The sequence below is a fragment of the Rhineura floridana genome, chromosome 1, assembly GCF_030035675.1.
Source record: "Rhineura floridana isolate rRhiFlo1 chromosome 1, rRhiFlo1.hap2, whole genome shotgun sequence".
Classification (NCBI taxonomy): domain Eukaryota; kingdom Metazoa; phylum Chordata; class Lepidosauria; order Squamata; family Rhineuridae; genus Rhineura; species Rhineura floridana.
In genome coordinates this window covers 177,521,167-177,535,058 of record NC_084480.1, presented here as the reverse complement: position 1 = coordinate 177,535,058, position 13,892 = coordinate 177,521,167, and the positions used below count along the sequence as shown (strand labels likewise).

Below are 13,892 nucleotides of genomic sequence, written 5' to 3'. Positions count from 1 at the left end.
CGTTATCTCAATCTCATCCATTATTTTCTGAAACATAGTTATTTCCAGATTCTCAGCCACTTTCTTAATTGCCATTTTAAAAGAAAAATATAGGAAAACCACTTCTTATTTCAGCAACAATTGGGTTAATACTCCAAACTTGGTGACATCACAGTATAAACAGAGCAGACAGCCTTATCTCTCCATAGTTAAGTAAACAAAATGCAGTTCCCAGGATCGAAACAATTAATGGCAGTCGTCAAAAAACAGATTCGTCAAAATAAAATAGACCAAAAAGAGAGTAGTCTCAGACAGTATAATATTCTTCAAAATAAAAATCTGGAATAGAAATCCCTCTTCTGTGTATATCTTTAGAATGCAAATCCAGGACAGCTTTTTGCAACAAAAACAGAGATAAGCTATTAATTAGTGCGTAGCAGAGAGAAGTTATGGCTCCCCAGTGAGATGTCAAAAACCGATCAATCTGGCAAATCTCTTTTAAACAGCAACAATTTAAGTCAAGTAAAAGAAAAATATAGAAAGAAGGGTGCTTGCCTGTTAGTGCGTTCTCTCTTAGAAGATAAGATGAACGTTCGCTTTAACAGATAGAGCTTGCTGTTGAAAATCCGTCCCACCTTCGTCGGCTGGACCTCGTCCCATAAATTAATGAGATCTGGTCGTCCCAACAAAAATAGGCTTTGAGGTTAATCTCTTCGTTTCTCCCTACCCGGGAGAAGTTTAATCAGTCAAAAAAAAAAGAAAAAACTGACTGATATATCTGAATAAGCTTCTTTTGAGGCAGGAGCCCGTCTCAAAAGCAGGCACAGGCTAAGTCACCCTTCCCGGAAGTCAGTAATTCAACTCATTAAATACATGTTTAAAGATGTCCTAAAATATTCAAAAAATGCTACTGTATAACAGAAAAGATTTGTTCATTTGGATCCTTTCCAATTAGTTTTACCAAAGCTTTTCTTAACATATTAAACTTTCCATAGTAGCATACAATATATCCCTAGACCAGGTACCCATTCTTTTTTATATACTGAAGTGCTGAATTCAATTTATTCATTTCTTCTCTTGTTATTTTGAATGGACACCATACCAGTCAACTGAATGACTCCTAGATGTTCCCATTTTTTTAAAGGTATTTTTAAAGTATCCAACATGTCGTAGTAAATAAAATGCGCTTTCTCTCTCTCTCTCTCTCTCTCTCTCTCTCTAATTTTATATATTGTATTGTGAGGTCTGCCTGAGAAGCTGTATACGTCTTAAATAAATAATAAAATAAATAATATTTGTGATTGATATGTTTTGATATTTGCATTTCCTCATTTGTAATTTAAAATGGCATAATAATGGTATATACTTACTTCAGAAGAGGGCAACCAGAATGATCAAGGGGATGGAGCGACTCCCTTACGAGGAAAGGTTGCAGCATTTGGGGCTTTTTAGTTTAGAGAAAAGGCGGGTCAGAGGAGACATGATAGAAGTGTATAAAATTATGCATGGCATTGAGAAAGTGGATAGAGAAAAGTTCTTCTCCCTCTCTCATAATACTAGAACTCGTGGACATTCAAAGAAGCTGAATGTTGGAAGATTCAGGACAGACAAAAGGAAGTACTTCTTTACTCAGCGCATAGTTAAACTATGGAATTTGCTCCCACAAGATGCAGTAATGGCCACCAGCTTGGATGGCTTTAAAAGAAGATTAGACAAATTCATGGAGGACAGGGCTATCAAAGGCTACTAGCCATGATGGCTGTGCTGTGCCACCCTAGTCAGAGGCAGCATGCTTCTGAAAACCAGTTGCCGGAAGCCTCAGGAGGGGAGAGTGTTCTTGCACTCGGGTCCTGCTTGTGGGCTTCCCCCAGGCACCTGGTTGGCCACTGTGAGAACAGGATTCTGGACTAGATGGGCCACTGGCCTGATCCAGCAGGCTCTTCTTATGTTCTTATGTTCTTGGGTAGGATTTAGATTTTATCAGGATTTTTAATGAGGTACCAAGACAGTCCTCCTTATCAATTTAGCCTTTCTGGTTCCTCGGGCTTTGTGCACCCACTGGACTGCAATTGATATAATCAAGACAACTGGGTCATAGTTTAACAAAACCTTTATTGAAATGCACCAAGCCCTTCACAGAAGCATATAAAAGGAATATTAAGTACATTCACACAAGCATGCAAGAAGACTACAAAGAGAAGTAACTAATACCTCTGAGGGACATTCCTATTTGCTGTGTCTGGTTGATGGGTCACCTTCTGCTAATAGAACTTTTATTTATCACTTGCTCATACTTTCCTATCTGTTCCCATTCTTGATATGTTTCCAGCCTATTATCTTTTGATAGTTGGAAATTTTTCAAATGCGCATCCAGATTAAACCTTTTATTATCTATCATTGAGGCTAGAGAGGAAGTATTTGGTGTTACCACTTGCCTCTGTTGATTCCAGTTGTCAAGACAAATGTTCATTATTTAACATTCCCAATTCCATTTTTACTCATCCATAACAGGTTTTTAATATCTGCTTTGACTAAATGTATTTCTATTGGACTGTATTAATCCATTATGTTAACAATGTTAGGCCTGCAGCATCATAACACCTGATATTCTGTATGCCTAGGCCCCTCCGCCGTCTTGATTATATGGGATATTCTTGGTTTTTTCCTTTGTCATATTAAGGTGACAATTATCTTTTGCCATTTCCCTGCCATTGATTTTAACCTGGGTGCCAGAAGACTTTCCATCCTCCATTTTATCTACTTCTAATTTCAATGGTAATATCTCACAATAAGTTTGTAACTAGCCACGCTTCTGTAAAACTTTTTCTAGTTCTTTCCCAGATTTGCTAACATCAGGGAGGAAATTGCCATGTCATCAGTGTATAAATTTACTGTCTGCTCATTTTATCCAGGTACCTTTGATCCTACTGTGCTGTCTAATACTTTCAGCTAGCAATTCTAATGACAGGATAAATAATACTCCTGACAAGGGGGTATGCTGCCTCGTTCCTCTCCCTGGGTAAATTATTGGTGATGCTTGTCTGTTTAACCTTAATGTAGAGCAGGGCAGGGGAACCTTTTTGGTTTTATGGGTCAGATCCTTATCAGGATCTGCCTCACAGGCCAAATTTGACAGGTGGGTGGGGCTGCCCATCTGTCAATCACATGACATCATTACAATGTCAAAATCCCTTGTGCTTCCCTTAAATCTCTAAGATTGGGGATTTAAAGAGAAAGGGGTAGATTTGCAAAAGCCTTTCCCCCATCCTGCTCTTTTATCTCTCAGAGATTAGGGGCTTAAAAAGGGAGGGGAAGAATTGCAAAAGGCTTTAAGACAGCCCCTGTGCTCCTATTTGAGCATATGAGAGCATAGGAGTTGTCTGAAAGTCTTTGCAAAAGCCTCTTCGAAGTAGCTCATGTATGTGAGTTGGGATTAAATCCCGCTGCTGGGAACAGAATTGTGCAGCCAATGCAGAATTAAATCTTGTCCTCCTGCCCATCACCATATGTCCTTAGTGATGTCAGCCATTTTCAAAAATTCTCTCTAAAACCATGATGTACCACACAGTCCTTTGAAAAAAGGGGCCTCCTTTTAGGTGCCCTTTTGGCATTTAAAAAGACACATGTAGCTGAGAATTCAGTTTTGGTGAAATAATTTACTATGTTTATCATTCTTATATTGCTGCTAGTGATCTTCCTTTAACAAATCTGACCTGGCCTATGTGGGCATGCTTTGGTATTATTTTATTGACTAGGTTCATTAAAATTGTTAATATTTTATAGTCAAAGTTTAAACCATGTAATGTGTCTATATGATTTTACATCTTCCCTAGGTTTCCCTTTCTTATGTATCAAAGTTATTTTTCCAATTTTCCGTTCCTGAGATATACCTACTGAGTTATGCGTTTCATTTGTAGCAGTTTTAAAAACATCTGTACACCTTGGCTTAGCTCACTGTGGCATGGCAGCAAAAAGGATCAGGGAAGACCAAAGCGACTGTAAGCTCCACTCTGTGAGCCGCACTTACACGGTCATAGTAGAACATAGTTTGGCTTACCATGTCATGCACCAGGCCAGTCTCTTTTCCTCATACTTGTTGGACTCCTCTTCACTTTGCTCCCCATTCTGTCTCTGTTGCTGTATTCACTGAATACTCCTCCTGTCGTTAAGACACAGCTCAGGTGACAGAGAGCCACTTTGCAGGCTATAAATTATTAGAGCAAACAGGTGAAGGAAAATTCAAGCAGAAGCCAAGATTTATCATTAATTTGTTTGTGACACAGTATACTACAAGTATTGCTCCTTCATACTGTTGCCGTGGCCAAACTCTTGGATAGTAGATACGCTGGTGAATCTCCAAATTTCATTATGAATATCATAATTTTGTATGTACAGGCTTATTAATGAGAACACTGAATTTGAAAGTTGATCGTCTAATGGAATTTGTTATCAGAGTGGCATATTGTCTTTATCCATAGTGACTGGAAACATTCCTTTTCCCCCAGGGAATAAATCACAAAGGGAGGAGCTGGACTCAATTCTCTTTCTTTTTGAAGTAAGTTATTACGTTTCAGTACTTACTCAACATCATGGTTCTTTCACGAAAATAATGCACAAGGTATATTTCTGCAAACATTTCTGCCCCCACAAACTCTATAGATAAATTAAGTTGTGACTATTTGATACTATTCTAAATTGTGTTGAGTGATTTCTAAAAAGTTGGGTGGACATCTAAGACGCAATCACAATTTCAGTGATTTTACTGGGAAAGTAATGTGGGATTATAAGACTCCCTGCAGTCTGTGCTTGTATTGCAAGGACATTAAGAAGGTGGTACACAGTACTACTGTATTAGGCCCATAGCCAGCAAGGGGACCGCAGTCTAAAATTTCACTTTTAAAAAAGTAAGAAGTAAATAAGTAGTATTGATGAATGAGATACAGAAATCCCTTTTCAAAGTCCATTTTGCATATGAGAAGTTTTGAGATTGGCAGGGGAGGGGTTTGTTTGGGGTCAGAGACCTAATGGAATGGGGCCGTCCTACAACTGAAGTCTCTCTAAGAGAAAAATTACACTGTCTCCAGATGAATTGGTTTAGCATTCTACAGGTTATTACTTTTATTAAGAGGTTATCAAGAGGCGGGGTTTGTCTCTATTCATTTGAGAACCACAGTGTTTCTTCAAACACTGCATTAAAAGGGTCAGCCTATAGACGACAAGATGGGGCATCCAGATACCTCTAGAGAGTATTTGAATCCCAAGGTAAACCTTAGAGAGTTGATAGCTATATTGCTCGCTGTAGCTTGCATAGAAATAGTGAGGCATTGCAAAGATCTTACAGGACCTTTGTACTCAGGCTGGTTAGAGAGGGTATGGGAAACTGCTCTGTCAGAATGCTTAATTCAATATTCTTATTGAACTAATTTATTCTTATTAAAATGCTTAACTCAAAAAGGGTGATTTGTGGTCTTTCAAAATATGACAAGCTTGAAAAAATGTGGTTTCCCTTTATTAACTTCATTAACAAAAAAAAGATGAGACGCTTTGCCCTAGATGTACACATGGGTCTGTTGAGAGGCTATGTATATGTTTTGCAATGAGAATGAGGATCTCATTCAGATGCTAATATCTTGAATATTACCTTCTGACAAATCTATTTGGCAACTTTACCCTTTTAATGAATCACACTATATGGGTTTATATTTTGCATTTGGTTATTTTATTTGGAAAATGCTTGTACCAGATACAACAATTTGTTATGTCTTTTGAAAATCAATTTAAAAAATAATTGATTCATTAAGAGTAGTTAGTATTAGAATTTGTCTTTGGAAAGGAGTAGTTATAAACCATACTGAGAGATCCTTCAGAGCAAATAGATGGAGAAACAGTGTAAATGTCATCTGGATTACATATTTGTATTTGTAAACCCTAGGAGATTAAGTTAATTGGTTGTTTGTTTGGCATATTTCATCCTATGTCAGCAGGAATAAAATTTCCCCCATGTGCTGTTCTAATTAGTTAAAACAGTTAATTAGCATTATTAATGTTTGGCATCTGGAATCAGAATTGAACTAAATCCCAGATCAGTAAACACATTTTAGAGAACAGATTTACATAATTATTCTACATTTTGGAACACTTCCTTCTGTGTGAGTGGGGTTAATAAAATTTCACAAATTAGCTTTAAATATCTTAGATTTCAGAAATTAAGAATTATTTTTTTGCATTAAAAATAATTGTGTAGTGTATCTCAAGGTCACAGCTGAAGCCTACCCACGTTTACAACTACTTCAAAGGAACAAATGGCCCTGGTAGAAAGAGGGGAGGAATATCACTGAAGAGCTAGGAATTCTCCCATGGAAAAAAGTGCAGATGGCCTCCCAAAGGAGCAAGGTTACAGTGCCCTCAATGCCTACTTGCTATCTGGTGCTTCACACATAGAAGCCAGTGCCTCATTTTGTCGTTGATTCACATTGATTCACTAATCTTTCAGTTTCCCTGTCCCTCTCTTATAATGGGCTGTGTCTCTTAAGGTCCACCAAGTTTCCCTTTCAGCTATAATCCCTCAGTGCACCTAACACTGATCTTTTGCATAAAATGGTATAACGTGCTGCCAGACATATTTTTTTAGGATGTTTTACAGCATATACTAAAATGTGTTATGTGTATGTATGTTTGTGTGTGAGAGAGGGTGCTTTTCAAAGACTTCTTGGAAACAAAAATAACGAATTCTTGTGGCACCTTAAAAACTAGCAAATTTATTATACACAAGCTTTTGTGGACTACAGTCAACTTCTTCAGATAGAAGTAGTGTTATCCTAAGTTGAAGATACATATATACATGGTTTGGGGTTGGGGATTGTGAACAGTGAGGTCAGAAGGAAATGAAATTCAGAAAAGTACAGATGGTGATAATTACCTTTATCACTGATAAGAGACATCCTGGCATTGGTAGGCCAACCAACACCTGTAGTGTGATAACATACCAATGTGCCAATTCAGTCCTCAAGTGACAGTGCTGAACCTCTCTTCTTATACTACAATTCAACTGTTTCAATTTGGAAATACAACTGGTCCAAAATACAGTGGCTAGAATATTGACTGGCACTTGACAGATGGAACACCTTGACAATTTTAAAACGGCTTTGCTGGCTTCCAGTCGATTCCCAAGCAGAATTCAAAAGTGCTAGCTTTAATCTTAAGCCTTATAGAACTTACAACCTGGGTATTGAATGCCTCCACCATCAGTGATCAGGTGGGTAGTAACCAGAGGAAGGGCCTATTCAGTCATGGCATGCCATATATGGAACACACTACCCAGGGGGCTTGCCTTCCACCATTTAATGACTTTCACGCACAGGGCTGTGTGTATGTTATGTGCCTTCAAGTCGATTACGACGTATGGCGACCCTATGAATCAGCAACCTCCAGTAGCATCAGTTGTAAACCACCCTGTTCAGATCTTGTAAGTTCAGGTCTGTGGCTTCCTTTATGGAATCAATCCATCTCTTGTTTGGTCTTCTTCTTTTTCTACTCCCTTCTGTTTTTCCCAGCATTATTGTCTTTTCTAGTGAATCATGTCTTCTCATTATTTGTTTCATCATTTAGCTTCGAGTCTTAGTTCTGGTTTAATTTGTTCTAACACCCAATTATTTGTCTTTTTCGCAGTCCATGGTATCCGCAAAACTCACCTCCAACACCACATTTCATATGAAATTATATTTCTCTTATCCTCTTTTTTCACTATCCAACTTCCACATCCATACATAGAGATCAGGAATACAATGGTCTGAATTACCCTGACTTTGATGCTCAGTGTTACGTCTTTGCATTTCAGGATCTTTTCTAGTTCTCTCATAGCTACCCTCCCCAGTCCTAGCCTTCTACTGATTTGTTGAGTGCTGTCTCCATTTTGGTAAATGACTGTGCCAAGGTATTGATAATCCTTGACAAGTTCAATGTCCTCATTATCAACTTTGAAGTTACATAAATCTTCTGTTGTCATTTCTTTAGTCTTTTTGACGTTCATCTGTAGTCCTTCTTTTGTGCTGTCCTCTTGAACTTTTATCAGCATTCGTTTCAGATCATTACTGGTTTCTGCCAATAGTATCATCTGCATATCCTAAATTATTGATAGTTCTCCTTCCAATTTTCACACCACCTTCATCTCGGTCCAATCCCACTTTACATATGGTATGTTCTGCATCTAGATTAAACAAATAGGGTGATAAAATGCACCCCTTTCTCTCACCCTTTCTGATGGGGAATCAGCCAGTTTCTCCATATTATGTCCTCACAGTAGCCTCTTGTCCAGAGGATAATTTTCTTCTGAAATTTCTTGGTCCATTCCATTATCCAATGTATGCTTGCGATATGATCTCTGTGCCTCTTCCCTTTCTAAATCCAGCTTGGACATCTGACATTTCTCGCTCCATACATGGCAAGAGCCTTTGTTGTAGAATCCTGAGCATTACTTTACTTGCACGGGATATTAAGGCAATAGTTCGATAATTACTGCATTCTCTGGGATCCCCTTTCTTTGGAACTGGGATGTATATTGAACACTTCCATTCTGTGGGCCATTGTTTAGTTTTCCATATTTCCTGACAGATTTTTGTCAAAATACGGAGAGATTCAGTCTCAGTAACTTTTAGCAACTCAATTGGTCCTGGTGATTTGTTTCTTCCAAGTATTTTAAGTGCAGCTTTCACCTTGCATGCTAAAATTTCTGGTTCTTCTTCATACGGTTCTTCTGTGAATGAATCTGTCATCCTTGCATCTCTTTTATAGAGTTCTTCAGTGTATTGCTTCCATCTTTTTATTTTATCTTGATCAGTCAGTGTGTTCCCCTGTTGATTATTCAGCATCCCCATTCTTGGTTTGGATTTCCCCTTCATTTCTCTAATCTTTTGGAATGGGGCTCTTGTTCTACCTTTTTTGTTGTGCTCTTCAGGGTGCCTTAAATGCTTAATCTTGATGATGCTACTGCTGGCTGATTAGATATTTTTAATCTGATCTGCTGTTGAATAGTATTTGTGTGTCTTATTATATTTTTGTAAATGTGACAATACCTAGGAATGCTATGTAGGTGCATGCCTGTGCCGAAGCGTTTTTTAGTTTAGAGAAAAGGCGGGTCAGAGGAGACATGATAGAAGTGTATAAAATTATGCATGGCATTGAGAAAGTGGATAAAGAAAAGTTCTTCTCCCTCTCTCATAATACTAGAACTCGTGGACATTCAAAGAAGCTGAATGTTGGAAGATTCAGGACAGACAAAAGGAAGTACTTCTTTACTCAGCGCATAGTTAAACTATGGAATTTGCTCCCACAAGATGCAGTAATGGCCACCAGCTTGGATGGCTTTAAAAGAAGATTAGACAAATTCATGTAGGACAGGGCTATCAATGGCTACTAGCCTTGATGGGTGTGCTCTGCCACCCTAGTCAGAGGCAGCATGCTTCTGAAAACCAGTTGCCGGAAGCCTCAGGAGGGGAGAGTGTTCTTGCACTCGGGTCCTGCTTGCGGGCTTCCCCCAGGCACCTGGTTGGCCACTGTGAGAACAGGATGCTGGACTAGATGGGCCACTGGCCTGATCCAGCAGGCTCTTCTTATGTTCTTATGTTCTTATAGGTAGCATGACACTTATAGGCAAGGTGAGGCAATCCATGGTGGCAGTGGTGGCGGCAGCAAGAGGAATGGGGGTGGCAGTGGGGGGCCTGAGCAAGCCAGCAAGTGGCAGCAATAGCAACAAGATGGCAGCAAGGTAAGCAGTGGAGGCAGGGCTGTGGCAGGTGCTGGGGTGGTGGTTTAGGGAGCTGCCTGGGACTGGGAGAGTTATGGTTACCTGTGTGGAAGACCCATGTGGGAGCAGGCGTGACCCGTGGGAGGGAAGGGGGTTTGGGGATGGTAGGTGGCGTTGGTGAGCGAAGCGAGGAGGAGTGGAGCCCCTAGTATTTTAAATAATTTTGATCTTGTATTTTAACTTTGTAAGTTGCTTTGGAAACTCATAAATGGAAAGGCAGGGTAAAAATATTTTAAAGAAGTAAATTTTAAATATTTTACCTATTCACATAATTTATGAGTGCATATAATGGGTGTCATCACCAAGAATCCAACTCTCAATATTCAAGGGATGATGTGGATTTTGAGGCAGAATCAGAGTAGGAGAGGTCATGACCCTTTGAGCCAGTCCCACATATCCTTCTGTCTGGGAAGCTGTGGCACAAGAGGAGTTCATTATGACTTGTCTGTTGCCTTCCTCTGATTCCAAGGACTCTAGCCCAAAGGCCCAGTGGAGCCATAGTTTCTCTTGTTGCCATCAGAGTTGATGGCTGTTGAAGCAGACAAACACCTTTTAACTGAAGAGGTTTCTCTTAGTGGTGGTTGAGCTAGCCACCCAGACTGAGTTCTGTTTAAGGCTCAGTATGAGGTCTGCTGCTGAAGTTTTAATGTATCTTGGTTTGTTTTAACCCAGACTGGGGATGACTGTGCATATTGCTGGATGCGGGAAGAAAGGCACAGCACCAAGGATTATAGTAATCCTTACCATAACACACAGAGATGCTTCAAGATCATCTATAATTAAAAACAGTATCATCTGGGAAGGAATATGTTCAAATTTAATCTGAGCAGAAAAGTTAAAAATTAAATTAAAAAACATATCTTCTTAATTAACAGAGCAGCCTGTCTAAGTCAAAGTTATGCTTCACATTATTCTTAGTCATGCAGTAGTCTGGAGAAAAAAGGGCTATGGATAAAAGCACTGTCAGGTCCCCTGATGTATTTGGTTAGACATAATACCTAATTTCTATTTCAAGTGTGCTAATGGATTTCCATATAAATATAGGAAAGAATAAAAAGGAATATTCTGCACCATGGGGTTTCTCAAGGTATTTTGTATTTTTTTGAAAATAAAAACAAAATATTGGTAGCTATTCAGAATTCACTGCAGTATATATTTAAGATGGAAGGAGTCATTTGCAAAAGCTGAAAATCAAATATATTCTCCATCTTTGTTTAGAGCAGAGGTGGGCTCATGCTGAGGGCCATATTCCCTAATGGAGAACCTTCCATGGGCTGCATACTAGTGATGAATAAGACCAGAGACAAAAGTGGGTGGAACAACGGATATGACTCTTACTCTTGTACAATAGGCTACATGCCAGTTGCACAAAAGTCAAAAGGCTTCTACACACACACACCTCTCCATCCAGGCAAGTACGAGGCATTATCATAGTTCAAGGACACATTTCAGCCAGGCAAAAGCACTTGGTGAGGAGGCCTGGTAAGGGGTGTGGTTGCTTAGTAGAAGGGGAGTGGCCTAGGAAGAGCCCGAAAAACCGATAGTTGGTCCAGGAGGTCTGCATTTGACCCTCTAGGTCTGAATTCCACACCTCTGGGTTAGAGGTATAAAAGAGTGTTAGAGATATAGAACAGTGCTTTGCTTTATCAGGGCAACACCAGATTTAGTGGAAAGCCCATGTTAATGCAATTCTTGGTTTGTTTTTCCTTTTGCAACCTCTCTGCCTCCCCGCATTTGTTTCAGAGTCTAGTATGTTTATATCTTTAACGCTTGAGAAGATTAACAGTCTAGAAGAAGAGTATAGTAAAATATCTAGTAACATACACTTAAATCCTACAACTTTGACAAGTCTCTGAGGAAAAATGTTCAATCGCTTTTGAAAGGCCATAGTATAATACAGTAGACTCCAGAGCTTGGAAGATTACTTTTAAAAAGAAATAAATTACAATTACTGTTACGTGGCCCCAAAAAGGAATAAATTACCATTACCATTACAGTTGTTCTGAAAGGAATCGTTTACTTTACTGTTACTCAAAAGTACTCAAAAAACCCAGAGTGCCTATAAGGTGCTGGCATTGGCTGCTGCACACTAAGTCGCCCAAAACAGCATTAAAATAAACACACACACACAGACACACACACACACACACACACACACACACATAGGTAGTAGACTAATTCTTTTTATCCATAAGATAGTAGTGGTGGTCTCTCTGCTGGTAAGGGAGGTGGGGAGGGAGGCAGAGGCCACTACTCAGATCTTTGCACATCAAACCAAGTGTAACACACACACACACACACTCAGCCAGCAAGCATAGTCTCTCTCACTTAACCATCTCCCGGACCCTGCCCTGCCCTGCCACCAACTAAGGGACACCCACCCAAGCAAATATTTTCCAGAGATGCAAAAAAAATTAAAACACTGCAAATGCAACAAAGTAGCTAGGGAGGGCAGCGGAGGCCGCTTTGCGTGCCAAGTGCAAACACAGTGTTCACACGCGTGTGCACGCACACACACACACACACACAGGTCATCTTTCACTTCCACAGTTCTTTATCTCCATTCTGCTACTGCCTCCTCCTCCTCCTTTATCCATGTTCTCGCCCTCTGGCTCCTTTCTCCCTCCATTTCAATCTTCACCACCACCATCCATTTTTTAAAACAATTGTTTTCTCCACTCCACCCCCTGTTCGCTCTCCACCTCCTACCCACCCACAGAGCATGAGAGAACAGTGATGGTGCACAGAATTCCAGTTTGAGGCACATTGTTTTTATCCACAGATCAGAGGAGTAGAAGACTTCCCCTGCCCCCCAAGTAATGCTCAAAAGTAATGCTGGAAACATTACAATTACTCCTCAAAAGTAATAAAATTACTCCTCGTTCTGTTACAATCAAAATGTAAAGGAATTAACCACTCATTCCTCAAAAAAGTAATAAATTACAAGTAATTCTTTTTTGTAACTAATTACTTCCAAGCTCTGGTAGATTCAGATACTAACCCTCAAGTATATCCCCCAAAATTAATTAATTTCAAAATGCATATGTGGGTAGTCAACATACTAAAGGTTGACCACTGCTAAAAGCATATCTCATGAGTGTAACTTCTTCCCATTAGTAACTGTTATTCACTAGTTGTAAATCCTATTTTTTTAAGGAACAAGTTCCCACCTAATTGTAAAACAATCTGTTGTCACAATTTTCTTTTCTAAAATGGTGCTGCTACTAGAAGCTGTCCTTCATGTTTCCAACATTATGTTGAGGAGATCTTGGAGGATGTGTATGCTGGAAATACTATAGAGCACATCCGAGTGGGCAAAGCATACTCACTGACTGTTTGAAGACACTTACAGGTTTTAACAGCCATAAGCTGATTACTAATTGCTGATGTTCTTGGTTATTGTATTCTGGAAGTGGGAAGTGATAGCACAGACCAGACACCTTTCACATCAGACCACGATGATACTACCACATCAGTAGACATAACTGACAATACTAAACCTGTCCTGATACCAATGACTCTATGACAATAGAGACTGTCAAACAATCAAAAGAAACATTCAAGCTTTTTGACTATTTAAAAGCCACTGTACAACATAAATTCATCTATAGTCCTACACATATTTATTCTCAGTGCTAGACCAAAAGAAAGCATATTTGAAAAAAAGGAGTAGAACAGCACACCTTTAGATTATGTACTTTTATGTGATTGAACCTGGAAACTTGAAGATGCATTTGCAGAGTTTTGTACTCATGATTCTCGTCTGTGCTAATGCTGGCCACAATAAGTATACAAAGTGTGCTTGAACTGAAGTGCAGCAAATGAGAGAACTGAATGAGGACTTGACAAACTGGTTAAGGATGACCATTTTACTCTGAGGAGGCAGAACAAAATCTATGCTGGTGTTTGGGCAGATATGTTCATAGAGCATACATGTATGGAAACTTCCAAAAGCTGTGGAGGGATGATAATGTGGAAGAGGAATGACAGAAAGCCAAAGTGCCATATGGATTTTGAGTCATTTGGAGTCATCTATGACAGGGATTATTAGATGTGCCAGTGACCATATGTTGATCTTTCTGATGCAAGAATGTCAAGAGATTTGAAAAAC

General features: G+C 39.3%; 1 protein-coding gene across 5 annotated transcripts in view; it reads left to right on the top strand.

Annotated features, from left to right (window-relative positions):
* Positions 1–13,892, top strand: part of RALGAPA2 (Ral GTPase activating protein catalytic subunit alpha 2) — a 299,150-nt gene that overhangs the window by 16,901 nt on the left and 268,357 nt on the right. For all 5 annotated transcript variants that reach the window (XM_061587941.1, XM_061587904.1, XM_061587913.1 and 2 more), the window contains exon 3: positions 4,485–4,534. In XM_061587941.1, the coding sequence (XP_061443925.1) occupies positions 4,485–4,534 (50 nt within the window). The remainder of the gene's footprint in view (positions 1–4,484; positions 4,535–13,892) is intronic.